The sequence below is a fragment of the Limanda limanda genome, chromosome 4 (genome assembly GCF_963576545.1).
Source record: "Limanda limanda chromosome 4, fLimLim1.1, whole genome shotgun sequence".
Classification (NCBI taxonomy): Eukaryota; Metazoa; Chordata; class Actinopteri; order Pleuronectiformes; family Pleuronectidae; genus Limanda; species Limanda limanda.
In genome coordinates, this window is record NC_083639.1 from 24,554,296 (window position 1) to 24,572,908 (window position 18,613).

At 39.9% G+C, this 18,613-nt stretch overlaps 1 protein-coding gene across 1 annotated transcript; it reads left to right on the plus strand.

Moving 5' to 3' along the window:
- Positions 1 to 1,113: 1,113 nt before the first annotated feature.
- Positions 1,114 to 17,179, plus strand: zbtb40 (zinc finger and BTB domain containing 40). The gene is made up of 13 exons (XM_061069912.1): positions 1,114 to 1,180; positions 1,602 to 1,851; positions 4,480 to 4,838; positions 4,963 to 5,165; positions 6,092 to 6,281; positions 6,449 to 6,517; positions 6,977 to 7,354; positions 9,306 to 9,512; positions 10,629 to 10,793; positions 10,999 to 11,213; positions 11,744 to 11,900; positions 14,788 to 15,026; positions 15,999 to 17,179. Exons 2-13 carry the CDS (start codon positions 1,700 to 1,702, stop codon positions 16,203 to 16,205), a joined length of 2,541 nt encoding a protein of 846 aa, XP_060925895.1. The 5' UTR covers positions 1,114 to 1,180; positions 1,602 to 1,699; the 3' UTR covers positions 16,206 to 17,179.
- Positions 17,180 to 18,613: the final 1,434 nt, after the last annotated feature.

Consider the following 18,613-nt stretch of genomic DNA (forward strand, 5'->3'; position numbering starts at 1 on the left):
TACTTCTCCCATAAGCTTTTTAGAATCCTCGCTGTTTCATAAATATACCTAAATATATATATAAATATACCTGTCTCCTTGCACTGTGTACCCTGTACAACACTCCGCTCCATATACACTTACTTCACATCATATGTGATATGTGTTAATATAAACCATATTGATATTATATATCATTTTATACAATAGTATTGTCTTTTGCAAACTCTGTCTACATATTCTCACACTCATAGTATATTATATTATCTATTGTATAGTCAAATACTTATATTTATACCTCTACTATATATCATATATTATATCATACTCTCTGTATATTCTTTGTATATATAAGTCTTTATACACATTTTTATACGTGTGTACATGTTATAATTATAATTATTATATTACCATTATTATTATTACTATATACTGTTGCTGCCATTATTACTATATACTGCTATTATATTGGTATAATTACTATCATATATAAATATATATTATGTTATATTATATACTATATATACTGTACTATTTTTATATACTGTCTAACAATAACATTACCATCATATCATCAGCACTATTACCATCATCTTGCCACTGCACCTTATCTACCTATTTATCTTGTGTTTCTGTTTTTTATTCTTTTTACCTCAATATTTTTTATTTTTTATTCTATTGTATTTTATTGTATTCAAATATACCGGCTGCTATGACAACTTAATTTCCCTTCGGTGATGAATAAAGTAAGCTATCTATCTATCTATCTATCTATCTATCTATCTATCTATCTATCTATCTATCTATCTATCTATCTATCTATCTATCTATCTATCTATCTATCTATCTATCTATCTATCTATCCTTCACACAGAGGGGAACTACTGGTCGGCTTTAATCAAGCTCTCAGCCACCATAATTGTTTTCAAGTCAAACGATCTTGAAGTGAATGCATGTGCCAGTTTAACTGTTCTAAACGATGAAGTTATGTTCAAGATGTGTTTCTTTTTTATCACGTACAGACCAAGTACAGACAGAGCTAACCGAAGAGCTAACGGGCTAACATGCTAACCGGAACCGGACCAATTTACAGACCGTACCGCCGGTCGCCATCTTCAAAATGGCCAACCTTTATTGCTCACAACACGTTTGTTCAACAGAAGCGTTTAAATAAAGAGACGGATCGTTTGAATAACTCAAGGTAAAGACATCCAGTGAGTGGGAGCTGCATGTCCGGGGGAGACCGGGTTATCACAGCTCAGCTTCTCCTGTGTTCCAGGGAAATCCACCCACTGAACAGAGCGTTTATTTGCTACATGACATTAGCATGTGTAGCCAAAGCTATCGATAGATGCTAGAGCCGATTAGCTTGTGTAGTGTCAGTAAATATTGACTGAGGTAAATATAAGCAGCGTCTTCCCAAACACACTGACGCGACACTTAAAATCACACTTAGACTAATAAGCAAACTGTAAACAGACGCACAACTCAGAGTCCACTTTACAGAAGAGTCTACCGAAGCACTTGAACTGTTTCATCCGGTCTCAGTGACTGACTGGAGAACATTAACCATCCTTTTATATTCTGTGCATCCTAATAACGACATGCTCTCTGTTTCTTAGATTCCCGTACATGTTTCCTCTGACCTGGGAATGATTTTATGTTCTGTCCATAAAAGAAAGAGCAGAAGATCGAGCCCTTCTCCAGAGCATCACAGAACATGATGGAGCTCCCCAACTACAGCAGCCAGCTGATGCAGCAGCTGTGGGCGCTGAGGAAGGAGGGCCACTTCTGTGACTGCACCATCCTGGTGGGAGACAGTCCTCACCGGGCACACAAGCTGGTGCTGGCTGCCTCCAGTATGCTCTTCAGGTAGTAACAGCAGACAACATGAAACATGATCCTTATAGAATGGTTTGCAGAGGATTTACCTCAAGTCATATATGTTTTGGGCTGGAACTCAAGTGTCAAATCTCAACTCAAGGTACACAGGATCATATTTAGTTGTCTCCAACCCATCACACCTAAAGGAGTCTTTACACTTTGGTATACAATCACTGCAGCAACCCGGTAATACTGTTTGCATTACGCTCAACACAGTATTAACACACAAAGCATTTCTGGAGTCTCAGAAGTAAACTTTGTAGGAGCTGTCAAAGCGTGTTCTTTTATCCTTTAAGAGAAGTAGAGCCGAACTCGGTTTGCTCAAATCAAGTATTTATTTAGAAAGCAATGAACAGGTTAAAGCAAAGCAATGGGCTTCCAGTACATTAGTTGTATCAGAGCGCGATGAACATCCGGCATCTGTCCATTTTATAACAGTAGATCTTCGTTCCTCCTCCTTGGAAGTGCGCAGGCGTAATCCATCCTCCTGGCTTTTGGTATACGGAAGTGAAAAGGAAGACACTCCCAATGACGCTATAGTTGCTAGGCAACCTGTTTATCTAATAAAAGTCCTTGAACCAGCAGATGCAATGTGGGGCAAAGGTGTTTACAATTGGAGAAAAGATTATAATGTTTTCTGCTGCATCAAAACAATCCTGACTGTGTAAACATTCGCAACAAACTAAACCCAAACAATGTCATACTGACTTTGCCCCAGAAAGAACAGTTCCTGGATCTCTATGTGAGTTTAATGAATCTAAGGGAATTATGCTTTAATATCAAAAGTTAAGTATTAGAACAAGTAAAAAGATTAATTATTGGCACTAAATAGCAACATTTATTAAAATCATTTGTATGAAGCATAATATCTAGCTAAAACTACCTATAGCTTTATTTGGTTGGAATTCTGGCAGCTCAGAGAGAAACTAAAATTAAGAAATCTCAACAGAGCCGAATCCAATACAATGAAGTAAATGGTGGCCGAGACTTCAGAGGTGAAAATACATTACATGCCTCCATACTGCTTGTGTGGTGTCATCCAAGTGTCCACAAGCCACAACATTCATATTCGACTTGAAACAAGCTCATTTAAACTAGGTTTTTTTCACCGAAAGTGGCTAAGCTAGTGGATTTAGCGACTGGGTGGTGTGTGTCTGAGGATCCGTGAATGCTCCAAGTAGGAAGATATCAGAGGTCATTTAGGATTGAAACATGGTGTAAATTACCTCGTTTAGAGTTTTCTGTTTTATTACCTCTGAAGTCTCCACCATTTACTTAAATTGTATCGGATTTGGCTCCTACAAACCTTACTTCTGAGACTCCAGAAGTGTTTAGTGGACTCAAACATTCACCCACCCCTCCATCGGCATAGTGGTGAGTGGATAATGAGTGAATTATGAGATTTCAGTGAACTATCCATTTAGCGGGGCTTCACGTTGCACAATAACAAGTGCCACTGATGATCTGTTCATCTAACACATACAACAAATACACTCTTTTCCCAAAAAGTGAATGTTCTCTGTTGTTATCCAACCTCTTGAATTATTATATATTCATTGCAGTTATCAAAATGTTTGGTTTGTCATACAGCCATTCATTTTGTCTTGAGCTTTAAAACCCAGATTTAAAAAACAATACAGCATCTCCATCCTGTTGCAGCAGTAGCATTTTAGGGCAAATCTAAATGTATATTTACATTATCAGCAAAAGGCAGCTTTTGCGCCTGGTTCTTCCATTACTGTCTATATAGGGTGTTGTGATGATGCTGCACACGTGTTGGATGTGTGAGCAGAGTCATGTCCGTGGTGTGCAGAGCAGCGTGAAGAGCCTCCATCCACGATTTATGGCAAACAAATGCTGCACAAGAGCCTTGTGTCTCTGGTATATTCCTATACTTTTTTTTTTTAACAATATTTTTTATTGAAGTTTCAAGTGCATATCAAACTTTATGCAGAATTTACAAACATTTTCATTTACATCCCCTCGAACAGCCACTCATTCACACAGATATAGAAAAAATAAAATGGAAAATGACAACAGACATCAAACTAATGAATAAAAAATTAAATAAAAAATAAATAAAAATAAGGAAAAAAAAGGCAGGATCATTTCACAACCTGTTGTTCAGTCAGTGTTATCCGTTTCATTGGTCAAAAATGACATAAATGATTCCCAAATACAAGCAAACTCCTCCTGTTTACCTTTTACAATGTATGTCAATCTCTCCAGTGCCAGATGTTGCCAGTGATGGTGTTTCTACATTTTTCCAATATAGTGCAATCACTCTCCTTGCATGGAGAAGGTCCAAAGTCAACCATCTTCGATTGCTTTGTTGTTCTGTATATTCCTATACTTAAATATTTTGAGCTCCAGTCAAGTGTTGAGTCTTGTCTCAAGTCTTGATGAAGCAAGGTTCATCTCTCAACAAATTCATTACAAGTTAATCCGCAAAATATTTGCGCAGGTAGTGTAAGACTCAGTGTGAGACTAGTGCATCATCGTAAAGTTTAAAAAAGTGGGTAAGGATTGTTTCTTTTAAGTGTGAGTGTTGCCATGGAACCAGTTACTTTCATTGTTTGGGACCTAAAACTGTAAAACCGTGGTCATCTCCGTCAGGTCTCTTCTGGATGGTTCTGACACCATCTCCATCGACACAGCTGTGGTTTCCTCGCAGGAGTTTGCGTGTCTGCTGGACATGGTGTACACCGGCAAGCTGCCTCAGGGGAAACACAACGTCAGTCGCATCGTTGCCGCTGCAGACAACCTGCAGATGTTCGACGTAGCTGTTGGCTTTAAAAACGTCCTCACCAGCCTTGTGAACCAGCAGCCGTTGGCCTCAGTCAACATGGACAAGTCCACTTCTGACGAGACAGAACTGAAGACAGAGTTAAAGCAGGAAGACTGTCAGACAGACTGTGATGAGGCAGAGGAACCCCTATGTAAAAGAGCTTGTGTGGAGCTCACTGAGTCCTCAGGTCAGTTTCAGTCTAATGAAATCCAGTGTAAAAATCTCACAACAAACCTTATAACCACAATGTTTTACTGTGACTACTCCTGTTACTTCTACTGAACTCCGTGTTATCATATTTGTGTACACAGCGCCTGAAGCAGCCAGCCCCTCAGAAACTGCTGCGGAAGAAAACAACACCACGGCAACAATAGCCAAAGTGTCAAGTGAGTCTGCAACTGGTCCTTCACTGGAACATTTCTCACAGATCGTGGAACTCTTCACCAACATGTCCTCGGTCCTGGAGCTGCTGAGCCAAGCAGCACAGAGCAGCCTGGATGAACAGGAGAGACAGGTATACTACAGTTAGAAAAATAATCTGAAAATATCTTCAACGTGTTTTCCATGTAAAAGTTTGTTAAAATGTTTGTTTTTTTACACATCCATTACACTACATACATGTATTCTTCAAATTTCTCCTTCTCCATCCTCGATCAGGTCAACTACATCAAATTAGAAATACAATCAACTGCATCTAATTCACTCTAGGACTTGATTTAGAAAGTAGGATAATTCAGGTCAACCTATTGCAATGAATAGTAACCAGGTTTATTCAGCAATGAGACTGTTTGAATTGTATAATTAGATTAATTATTAATAAAGGCATAGGTTAAGGGCTGTAATGCACAGAGGTTTGCACAGATTGAGAGAATTTAATAAAACAATTGTGGTGATACATATATACATGTATCAGGAAAGCAAAAACGTTTGTATGTTTGACCAACAAAGTTCTAGAAAATCCCTGTATTCTGGGGTTTTCTTTATCAGAAGTATTTGCTGTTCACTTTCATTTAATGAAAAGAATCATGTGACACAGTTGAATAGAGTTATAATGAATGAACCAGTGTGCCAGAGACTGAGGTACAACACAGACCACACACCTGTTAATATATTAAATACTGTCCGTTTTCAGATAAAGCGAAAAGAAGTGACTATTGTCAGTCAATTTTATACAGCATCATCCAACTTTACTTGTTACTGGATTATATTGCTTCTCCTTACTTGATGCCAGCACCTGAAGATTAACCTCTTTCCCAGTACACAGTAAACTAGCTTTGAACTACTGGAAGAACACTCAACTAGCAGTGAATGAGAAGCATTTTTATAATGTGATTTGGCACTATACAAATTGAATTAAAATTGAAATAAAGGCTTAATTCCATCTGTAGTTGAGGCAAATTAAGATATTTCAAGATTTTTTTTATATTTTTATTATTCCAGGTTGTTTGTCAGTGCTGTGAGGAGGCAGATCCCAGATCAGCGCTGGAGAAACTAATGAGCAGAGTAAATGAAGGGCAGCTCAGTAAGGGAGTGCTCAGCATGCTTCTCCAGACCGTCCAACAGAAGGCCTCTGCTGCTCTGCTGGAGGAGGAGAGGAGCACACAGGAGCCAAAGAGATACCAAACAAGAGGTAAGGTATAGCATGGTGTCACTCATCTCTGCATCTTCAAACAAAACTGTTTGCAAAGCCAGTTTTCTGTTGACAGAAGTGAAAACCATTGATCATCCTTACATTGCTCTTATATCTTCTTGTTGTGATAATGGTGATCAAAGTTTTTTTTCTTCTGTTTTTTACAGCCGTGTCAGATCAGCAGAGCAGCACCAACAGTGAAGAACTGGAGGGGGAAGCGGGAGAGAAAGAAAACAGTAAGGAGGAGACTGCAGATGATGAGAAAGATACAATAGACTCCATGGCAAAATTAAGAATCGTTATTATTTACTTATAAAAATAACTTATACGGTCCTATACGTTTTAAATGTCTTTATTTATTTCCCCCCCTTAAGATGAACTTGAATAATTTTTCGTTGCAACAATAACGTTTCGTTATCATCCTATCCTCAAGTGGTGTAATTACTGTCATGTTGCTTTTACATGATGAAGAAAGTTTGGTATTAACTTGCAGGTCACTCGATGTATTCTGTTCAATTTTACTTTTATAGCACCTTATCATAACATACTCATCTCTGCATCTTCAAACAAAACTGTTTGCAAAGCCAGTTTTCTGTTGACAGAAGTGAAAACCATTGATCATCCTCACATTGCTCTTATATCTTCTTGTTGTGATAATGGTGATCAAAGTTTTTGTTTCTTCTGTTTTTTTACAGCCGTGTCAGATCAGCAGAGCAGCACCAAGAGTGACGAACTGGAGGGGGAAGCGGGAGAGAAAGAAAACAGTAAGGAGGAGACTGAAGATGATGAGAAAGATACAATAGACTCCCCCTCCCCTTCCCCCGCTTCCTCCTCCAAGCCTTACTCTTGCCGCTGGTGTAAAAAAGGCTTTGCCTACAAATGTCGAATGCTGGCCCATGTGAAACGCTGCTCCATGTCCAAGGAGTGTGAGCAGCAGTGTCCACAGTGCACCAAGAAGCTGCCAAACCAGCGGGCCCTGCAGCGCCACCAGGCTGAAGCTCACCGCAACACCATGCGTGTGAAGAAGAAGGTGGCCTGTGACCTCTGTGGACGGACCTTTGCCCACCCATCAGGTGAGAGTCGCTGGGATAATAAAGCTTTAATAACATTGTCTTTACATTAGCTTTAACACTCTGAAATGTGACACATTAAAGTATGTGTACATTTGGCATTTCTCTGAGCACCTCATCTTTGTTTCCAATGAGGAGAGGGCACATACAGGAGTATTCGGCCTCCGGAGAAAAAGCACTGTCAATCTTTGTCTAGAGCGCTTTGCCTTTTTGTGCAGCCGCTTCAACACTTCTAGTTGAAAAGATGTGAACTTTTCAGAACATCTCTGGAAGAACAAGTAAAGCAGTGATACGAGAAGTCATGTTAGCGGATAATTGGAGGAACTAGTGTTAATTGTAAAAAGAAAAGGGTTTTAGTGTATTTTGAAAAGTGACCATACAAGTGGAGCACTCATGTACACCCTAAAGATGTGTAAGGTTGTCTCTAGCTGTATTAGACACAACACAGCCTTCCGTTACAGGATGAGATCAACACTGTATCCCACCAAGGACCGGTCGAATTTGGCAGAGGCAGTCTGCTCAGAACTTAGGTGATCAGAAGATATTCAATTATCTGATGTGTAATATACGTTTGTGTGATATAGAGTGTTATTAGAATAGATTGTTATTGACCTGTGCAAAACATCAGATGAACTGGAAAAATGTCATTGTCATTTCTCTTTCTCTTTTATATAGCACTTATCTAAACAAGGTTACAAAGTGCTTTCATTGCAAAATTAAGAATCGTTATTATTTACTTATAAAAATAACTTATACGGTCCTATACGTTTTAAATGTCTTTATTTATTTCCCCCCCTTAAGATGAACTTGAATCATTTTTCGTTGCAACAATAACGTTTCGTTATCATCCTATCCTCATGTAGTGTAATTACTGTCATGTTGCTTTTACATGATGAAGAAAGTTTGGTATTAACTTGCAGGTCACTCGATGAATTCTGTTCAATTTTACTTTTATAGCACCTTATCATAACATACATCATCTCAAGGCACTTTCCACTGTAAGGTCAACATCTGAGTAAATTATAGAGAAACTCAACAGTTCCCACAATGAGCAGCAACTTGGCGACTGTGGAGAGAAAAAACTCTGTAAGAAACCTCTAGAACCTGACTCAATGCAACCAGAAACAAGGGGGAAGAGAGAGGAGATGGGTGGAGAGGGCATGGAAAAGCTATGAAACCGTCATATTTAAGCTCTATCAGACTGGCCGTTATAATGAAAATAATAATAAGAGTGATATTTAAGTACAATAACAATGATGTTATTAACGATAGCATCAGTTATTAATAATGATAATAATGATTAGACCCTTGTTTTAGACCCTGTCCCAACCAACCCTTTTAAATCTTGTTACTGCAGCTTCTCCTGATAAACTACAAAAATATGAATCTCCTCACTTTCCAACCCTCTAAAAAAACGTTAATGGTCAATCCCCCCCCCCCTCAAGAAACCCAATCTGGATTGCACTGGGTTACATAAATAATAACAGATCCCATTCTACTCTTACAGACTCGAGGGACCATAAGTGAGCTGTATTTAGGGAGCGAAGTGATGAATTGGGACAGTGGCCTGTGTTCTTAAATAAATGAAGGGGCTTGATTGTTAAGGGCTTTGTATATAAGGAGCAGGATCTTAAATTATTTATTTTACAGGGAGCCAATGCAGAGAAGCTAAGACAGGAGTAGTATGATCTCTTCCTGTCAGCCCTCGTGCTGCAGTATTTTGTACCAGCTGGAGGCTTCTCACAGACTTACTGGGACATCCTGACAATAACAGTAATCCAATCTAGAGGTGACAAATGCATGGACTAGTTTCTCAACATCCTTCTGAGACAGGATGTTCCTAATTTACATGAAACTGCGCAGGTGGACGGAAGCTGTCCTAACAACTTGTTTTATATGTGGGTCAAGTGACATGTTATGGTCAAACATAACTCCAAAGTTCCTCTTTTTTCAGGCATGATTTACCACAAACGAACAGAACACTTTGAAGAAAAGCCGTTTGCTTGTGAGGAATGTGGGGCAAAGTTCGGTGCCAACTCGTCTTTGAAAAATCACATGCGGCTGCACACAGGAGAGAAACCATACCAGTGCAAACACTGTGACATGAGCTTCAGTGTGGCTGCTGCTCTCGCATACCACACCAAGAAGAAACACTCAGATGGTAAGAGAGGAACCCTTTTGTTTTTTTAATTACAATTAGCTTACATATATTTTTCAACAGGCAATTGTCATATCTTAAGCATATTTTTCCATTAAGAATCTGTAAATGATATTGAAATGTTGTGACTGGGTTCCATAATGGCAACTAGGGTTGCAAAATTCCGGGAATATTCAAAGTTGGAAACTTTCCATGGGAATTAACGGGAATAAGCGGGAATAAACTGGAAATGTTGTGGGCAATTTATACTAACTGTATTAACCTTGTCATATACAGACATAAATATAAACATTTTGTTTTGTCATAGGCTGATTTGAGCCCTGAGGAAACTTTGGGCACTTGACTATATGCTTCTGCATCGTTGTGTCATTCTTAACATAGGCCTTTGCACAGTATTTGCTAATGTACACAGCCTTTCCTTCCACATTGGATGGGGTGAAATGTCTCCACACATGAGATAGTGCACGTGGCATTGTTCTGTAGAATAAGATGAGAAAAAAGTTTGTAAAAAAACACTCATGCAATTCCAGAGATATAAATAGTTAGCCAAACAATTGGAATCTTCTGTAAACATATTTTACCATTGATGGATAAACGTATGGAAATAGGCTAGATGAACAGATGAACAATCCTCAATCAGCATGCTAATATATTTTCCCCAGTAATATCATCGACACTTACCTGACTAGTCCTGCACACTACAGCAGGCCTCAGTAGCCCTGCTGTAGAGTGAAGGATGCTGGGAATTATCTGTGCATGTGATGGAAGAATGCACAGTGGAGGGTTGAAATTCAACGTGCAGCGTTTGCTGAATTCCATACATCTTTAAAATAGACTTTTGAATAAAGTTTTTATTGCTCAGCGTTTAATTTGCGTATTAATTTTTTTTTCAAAATTCCCGAGCTAAACTTCCCATGGAAAGTTTCCGGAAAGTTTCCGGAAATTTACCGGAAACTTTCCACCCCTTTGCAACCGTAATGGCAACCAATAAAAATGTTCTTTAAATCAAATACTAAATGTTTGTAACTGATCATGAGGCAGTGTGAAAAATGGTTCCTTAAGGATAAAAATCAAAGCTTTGCATTGAGCGTCCTGGTGTCTTTGTCTTTTTGTGTTTAGGGAAGATGTATGTATGTCAGTACTGCAAGGCTGTCTTTGCTCAGTCCATTGAACTCACACGTCATGTGCGCACACACACCGGTGATCGTCCGTATGTGTGTCGGGAATGTGGCAAAGGTTACAGCCAGGCCAGTGGACTCACTGTCCACCTACACAACTTCCACAGTAAGAAATCTTCACATTCATTCAGGTGATGGCTCTTTGCATCGTGTTTTGTCACATGAGTGAAATGTTTAAAATGTTTTTGTAACAAACATTGCTATATTATATGACTTTGATAACAATTGACTTGTGAAGAATTATAAATGACAAACGTAATAATATTATCATAATGATATCATTCTTTGTGCCTCCTCCTGCTCTCTGGTAGACTTAACAGAGCCCCATGACTGTCAGAAGTGCTGTCTCAGCTTCTCGTCACTGGAGGATCACCGGCAGCACATCCAGGAGTTCCACCCTAAGGAGTTCCACAAGTGTCCAACTTGCAACAAAGTGTTCACCAGCGCCGTCCTACTGGAAAAGCACAAAGTCACACACACTGGAGCCAAGCCCTTCAGCTGTGACCTCTGCAACAAGTCGTACCAGGTAAGAGAGGATGCTTCAGATTCTGAGGTGATGCTCCATGACTGTTTTTGTTATTGGGGTTTGGTGCTGAACCCAGTACCTTTAAGGGTACCGAACAAATAACGCCGGTATTACTAGGTACTGATTCACGTTAAATCAAGCGGTACCAACTTTCGGTACGTGTGCTGGTGAAAGAGAAAGAATACATTAGATAGAGAGAGAGAGAGTAATAACATGTGACTCACCCCTGGAACGGGATCAAGCCGGTCAGAACAATGGTGCAGACTCTCAGGGAGCATAGAAGTGAGCAGAGGAGTGTGTGTGCACATGACATTGTCTTTCCCTCTGTTCTGTGCTTTTCATAAAGAAGCTACACAATTATTTTGTAGTAAAATAATTGCTTATAATGATGAATTTGACCCCGAGACAAACATGAACACTAAAAGTGGTTTCCACTGTACTAGAATTTTGTTGGGAAACGGGACGGAATATGGCTGTGTTCATGTTCATATGATGTTCATAATATTTCATCTGTGTGTCTGTTGCCATAGCAACTGTCAGGCCTGTGGTACCATAACAGGACCAACCACCCTGACGTGTTCGCTAACCACACCCGGCAGCTCAAGACCTTGGTCCAGTGTGAGGTTTGTTTCAAGTTCTTCCCCAGTGTCGCCAGTGTGGCCAAACATCAAGCGTCTGAACACCAAGGTAAGGACAATACTGGAGTGGACAGGAACATTAAAAGGTAGAGCCTCTACAGACTGGGTATCAACATATGTTTTGAACTTTTGAGCGAGCTGATAATCAGGAAACAATAGTGGCTCAGGAGGTACAGCGGGTTGTCCACCAACCCGAAAGTTGATCATTGGTTTCAGTTTGCTGAAGTTTTCTTGGGAAAGACACTAAACCCCAAATTGCCTCTGGTGGCTGTGCCAGCAGTATTTGGATGGTGTGTGATAGAAAAAGTACTGTGCATAACAGCACTGTATGAATGTTTGAGTGAATGCGTTTTGACTTGGAGTTGTCAATAAGTCAAAAAACGTTTATATAAAATACATATATATGATAGTCCATTTACAAATGGAGAGGTGAGTTAGGGAAAAATGGTAGATCAGATTACTAGGTCCACGTGTCCGCAGTCTATTCCCATTATGAACACAAACAGCTACAATGAATATTACCATATCAAACTGTCAGAAAAACACACACACTAAGCGGTCTACTTCTTATATAGAATTACCATTTGTTTTATCCACCATCTTCCACACTTTTGAGGGAGACACACTGATTTATGTTAATTTTATATATGACAAGTGCATTTAGTTTGTGTCCAAATCCTTTTGTCAGTTTACCTGCAGAAAAAAAGTCTATGCAGCAGACAGTCTTCATTTATCATGGGTCTGTTTTGGGCTTAAAATGCCACAAACCATTTTGACAGACAACTTCCCTTTTAAAGCAAAGTGAGTTTGCAGATTGGTCTGTCAGTCAGTCATAGACAGAAATCCAACAGTTCACACAATGAGCACACGCCACATTCCTCACAGCTAATGTGAGGTGTTCGGTGAAATACTGCACCACTTTCTTCAGAATGGGGTTTGGTGTCAGTTTCCACATTGAGATATCAGTGCAACAACAATTCTGCTGACCTCTGAAGTGGATGGAATTGGCCGCTGAACAGTCCGAAGACAACAGCATCAGTCTGAAACAGTCAAAGTCACAAATGTTGACATGGTACTGCAGTTCAGACGGTGATGTCAGCTTGTATTTCAGGGACTTCTCATCTGTGCATAGGCCAGGACAGGCACTGAGTCATGGCTAGTAGATTTCAGACATCCACCAAAACCATTTTATAAAGAAGTTTATCATTCAAAGAGCTCAGACATGGCATGTTGTGAGTGACTCTACTGCATTTGTAACTAGAGCTGGGAAATTAAACCAAAACTTTGAACCTCTAACCCAGGGGTTTTCAACTGGTTTTGTCCCAGGGACCACCATTCTGACTAGAAAGTAATCCGCAGCCCACTGATGTGCCTACGTGCGTGTGTGAGTGTGTGCGTGCATGTGGATAGAAGGAAGTTTTAACATTTGGTTTTCCATGTTGGTTTTATTTAAAAACCTCAGACAAATCTAGAAAAATCTATTGTTATTGCTATTAATTGTTTTGGCTATTATGCCAATTTATTTTTCTTATTACAAAGTATTTGTTTTTCGCTCTTTTGTTTTATTTAATATGTTCATTATTGATTCTGCTCTTTTGGGCCTTCTTTTTGGGAAAATAAAAATTCCCATCATACAAACTACATCTCCAAGACCTGAGAGTTTTTCTACCTAGCTCAACCGCTCTTCTACATCTACCTTTAACACGCATGCACAGGGGAAAACTACTGGCAGTTTTTAGCCCCAAGCCGGTTTCAAGGTTCCCCTCATCACCTTTATATTATTTAAGACATATTTTTCTTATTTTAGATACTTTTCACGATATTCAAGAGTAAGCTGGAAATGTGTTGAAATATCAATGCGAATTTCGCGGACCCCCTGCAATGCCGTGGCGGACCACAAGGGGGCCGCGGACCCCTGGTTGAAAACCCATGCTCTAACCCACCGAAAAATTCCCTCATTATCTACTCGCCACTATGCCGACGGAGGGGTGGGTGAAGGGTTTGAGTCCACAAAACACTTCTGGAGTCTCAGGGGTAAACTTTGTTGCAACGAGGTCTGATACAATTGAAGTCAATGGTGAGTCCTTTGTAATTTGTGGACTCAAACCCTATCGGCATAGTGGTGTGTAGAAAATGAGTGAATTTAAATTTTTTCTGTGAACTATACCTTTAATTTTGCGCATGTTGTTTAATTCAGTTAATACTTTCCCTAATACGTGCATTCACAAACTGTCAGGTTTCGGCTACATTCAATTTGCAGCAGGTCCACTACTTTGTACTGTGCTGTATTACTGTGCATGTCCTCCTCACTCCCGTGCTGATCTGCACTCACGTAACACGTTATCAATAAAGAGGGTTACTAATCAGAAGTTATTAGGACATGAACCGTCATTGAAGTTTACATGTATTTCAACACATGACATTACTAAAATAATTGTTCAAAAAGTCTTAATGGAGTTGGAGTAAAGTAAAGTTTAAAATAATGTTGACATTGATTTGAAGCCACATCACTCAGCCCTACTGGTGATGTAAAAAAAAAGTAGAAACCTCAGAGAGCCACGTGTGACCCAGGATGAACAGAAGAGCAATAGATGCCATGTGGTTTTATGAAGTTCATTTTTATTGTGGATATCAGTTGAGTGCGTGCCAGCAGATTTTATAGTCTTTACATTACAATCTCATTTCCAAAAAATTATTCCAAGTCATTTCACTTAAGCAGTGAACGAGTACTGAGCAAACACTTAAGTGTAGACTTCAATCGAATCTGACCTTGCAGCTGCATCATGAGTTCTGTGCATTCAAACAAGATGGTTGATCCTCAGGAGGGTCTCATCGCATTTTGAATTGGTTGTGGTCAGTGAGGAAGGCAGTGCAGCACAACTGTGAGTTTTGACCTGATCTGGCATCTTTACTGACCCTGTTTGTGCTTCCTCCAGGCTCAGCAGCGTCGGCGTTGCAATGTCCGTATTGCCCAGCTGTTCTGGAAAGAGAGGAGGAGTTGCAGGAGCATATCAGCACCGACCACATCAGCCAGAGCAGTGAGGTTTTCAGCTGCCCACTCTGTGCCCTGGTCTGCATGTCTCAGCAGGAGCTGCAGGAACACCTGGTCTCCAGCCACATGGAGACACAGGAAGAGCAGGAGTCAGGGGAGGAGAAGGCTTCCACTTCACAAGCAGTAAGAAGCTATGCTGCTGCACTCAAGTCAGATGAGAAATACAATACAAACAACTTTCAAGTTGGCCAGTAAATCTGAAGAATATTGTTCAGCTGTATAGTAAATAGGTGAATAAAGGCTTGTGCAATTTGCACACAGGAATCAGTCTCTCCTGAACCATTTGAATGCAGTGTTTTGTAGTATGGGATAATTTAGGCTTCATTGTCTTTGACACTTCGAAATGTGGACTGAAGGAGCCGGGGATTGAACCACCGACCTGACCTTCAGGTTTGTTACAAACATTCATTTGAACTCAAAAAAATAACTCTTGAGTTTGGTAGCCAAAGGTGAACAGGTCATGGTAACAGGGGCCACACAAATTAGATTATTTTTTCTTGAAAGTTGTATCTTAGGATCAGCTTGAGGGAATCTCTTCATATTTTGTACAAACATTCACTTGGCGTCAACGAATAACTGATTCGATTTTGGTGGTCGAAGGGGTAATGGTCAAGATCACTGTGATCTCATGAAACACATATTTTGACTTGTTAATGTAACATCTCAGGAACACCTGAAGGAAATTACTTCAAATTTAGCCCACGTTTTCAAAGGACAAGGTCAGGATGGCCTCACTAGATTATAATATGACTGCCTTGAGGGAATATTTGATCAGTTGTCGCTAAAAGATGAAGTGATTCGATTTCAGGGGTCACAGGTAAAGGTCACAGACCTTATATGATTCTGGAGAAATTTCTTTGTTTGAAAACTGCACTGGTTGTCAGATTACTGTTTGAGAGCATCACAGCATATGTGAAAAGCTTGAGTCTGTTTTCATCGGTTGAGTCCAACAATGTCATAGAAGTGCAATGGTTGATTGGTGGAGCACTTTAGAATTTAGAATCAGCAATGACTCGTGCTGAACATTGACAGTTTCAGAGTATGGTGGTGTAAGAATAAATTGACATTAAACATGAGACTCCTTTGTGCACTCAGGTGACGCCAGCCGATCCCACAGGTGGTGAAGGGGCGGAGTCAACCCTCTCTGAGGAGCAGGCCCAACAGGTTTTAGTGGCTCTGGCAGGTGGAAGACAGGACGGATCATCACCAGAGGAAGTGGAGGTCAACATGTACGACCTGCTGAACAGCTCTGTCACCTTCATCTGTGAAGAAAAACCATCAGCTCCTCACTGCGAACCATGAACCTTGACCCCTGGAGGATCACACTGGATTTATGGATTTATTGTGTCCTCTGGTCTTTACCACAACTGTCCCTACAGTGACAAAAATCACAGGACAAGACTCTGTTTTAATAAATTTAATATTTCACATCAATCTACAGGTGCATATCAGATTCATCGCAAATAAAGTGAAATATTTGAAGCCTTTAAATATCCTAATATTTCCCAAGATCAATAAGAAAGGCTTTACACTACAGAGAAGTCCTGTGTAGTCTTGTTGTCATAGCGACCACAGACAAACAGGAGTGTGAAGACCCTCATCATCTAAGTCTAAGTCAATGACAGTCACTATAATGACGATGGACAAGGACAAGTGGATCGTACAAAAGCCGACGTTGCGCAACTGCAATCGGATATGTAGCTGGTAGCACATCCTTTGAAACGGCTTCTCCAGAGTGATGTCCTAACATTAAAAATAACAATATCATTAATGGGACAAGGAGAAACGAGTTATGTGCAAACCCAGGTGGCCGAGGCATTAAAGCTGCTGCTTGCAAGTACGTCATACCACGTCGAAGCAATAACGAGCGACATGCAAGCGTTCTCTGTTGTTGAGAACGCAGCAGGGCAGCAAACCTTCATTTGAAATAATATGAACATACATATATTTAGTAATGATATTCATACAATTAAGGTGCAGTTTAAGTACGGTTCTTTTTCTACATGCTGCACGTTATGGATATTTATTTGACTGTATTTATGAGTGTTTGTTTTGTTATTTTACTTTTGCTAAAATGACTGAGGTAAGAATGACAGCCATACAAAACCAGTTTGCTTTCTGTTACTTGTTTCTACTGTACCAAAACTGTACCAGGGATCGTACCGAACTGTCATTTTTGTGTACCGTTCCCGTTAGTTCACCCATTAATAAAAATCTATTCATCTACTCACCACTTTGCCGATGGAGGGGTGGGTGAAGTGTTTGAGTCCACAAAACACTTCTGGAGTTTCAGGTGTAAACGGCGTTGCAGCCAAATCTAATACAGCTGAAGTCAATGGTGATCATTTGTTCAAACGCAAAACAGGGGGGAAAAACTCTGCTCCTGTGGTGTCATCCAAGTGTTCTTAAGCCCCCCGAAATTCAAATTCAACTCATAACAGTGTCATTTACACCATGTTTTCAGCCTAAATGTCCTCGGTTATCCTAGTCCTACAGTGCCTTGTATAAGTATTCACCACCCCTTGTACTTTTTCCCATTTTGTACTGTTACAAACTGGATTTCAAATGGACTGAAACAGACTTTTTACCATATGATCAACACAATTTGCATAATACTTTGAAGGTGTAAAATACCTTTAATTGTGACACAAACAATAATGAGAACAAAAAAGTTGACATCTGTTGGGTGCATAAGTATTCACCGCCCTGAGTCAATACTTGGAAATGTTTGTCCATTCTTCTTGGCAAAAAAGCTGAAGCTCAGTCAGGATGGATGGACACCGTCTGTGAACAGCAATTTTCAAGTCTTGACATAGATTCTCAATTGGATTTAGGTCTGGGCGTTGACTGGGCAATTTTATGACATGAACATGCTTTGATCTAAACCATTCCATGGTAGCCCCGGCTGTATATTTAGGGTCATTGTCCTGCTGGAAGATAAACCTTCACCCCAGTCTCAAGTCTTTTACAGTCTGCATCATATTTTCTTCAAGGATTGCCCTGTATTTAGCTCAATGCATCTTTCCCTCAATTCTGACCAGTTTCCTGTACCTGCTGAAGAGAAGCATCCACACAGCATGATGCTACCACCACCATGTTTCACTGTTGGGATGTTGTGCTCAGGGTGATGGGCAGTGTTGGGTTTCCGCCACACATCTCCAACTAACTAAGTCCTTCCCAGAATATGTGTATTTATACTGAGATTAAATTGCAGACATGTGGACCCTATTAACTAATTATGTGACTTGGAACTGTAGGCAATTGGTCGAACCAGATCTTTGTTAGGGGTTTCACAGTAAAGGGGGTGAATACATATGCACTCAACACTTTTCAGATTTTTATTTGTAAATAATTTTGAAATCCATGTAATATTTCCCCCACTTCCAAATGAGGGCCTATTTTGTGTTGGTCCATTACATAAAATCAGAATGAAATAAATTATAATCTGTGGTTATGCCATGACAAAATGTAGAAATGTCCAAGGGGGGTGAATACTTATGTTAGGCACTGTACATGCTGCGGGAACTTACAATACACAACAATGAGAGAGCTGTTTGCATAAAGTGACTTGTAGTGCTTGGATTACTTTGATATTGCATTGCATCTGGTCTCACGCCCCTTGGGTAGTCATCACTTGGGGAATGCAGGCGGGTCATTGGCAAGATGTGAATCTGAAGTTTTGTCAATGTTAACCTATATAGAGGAACAGA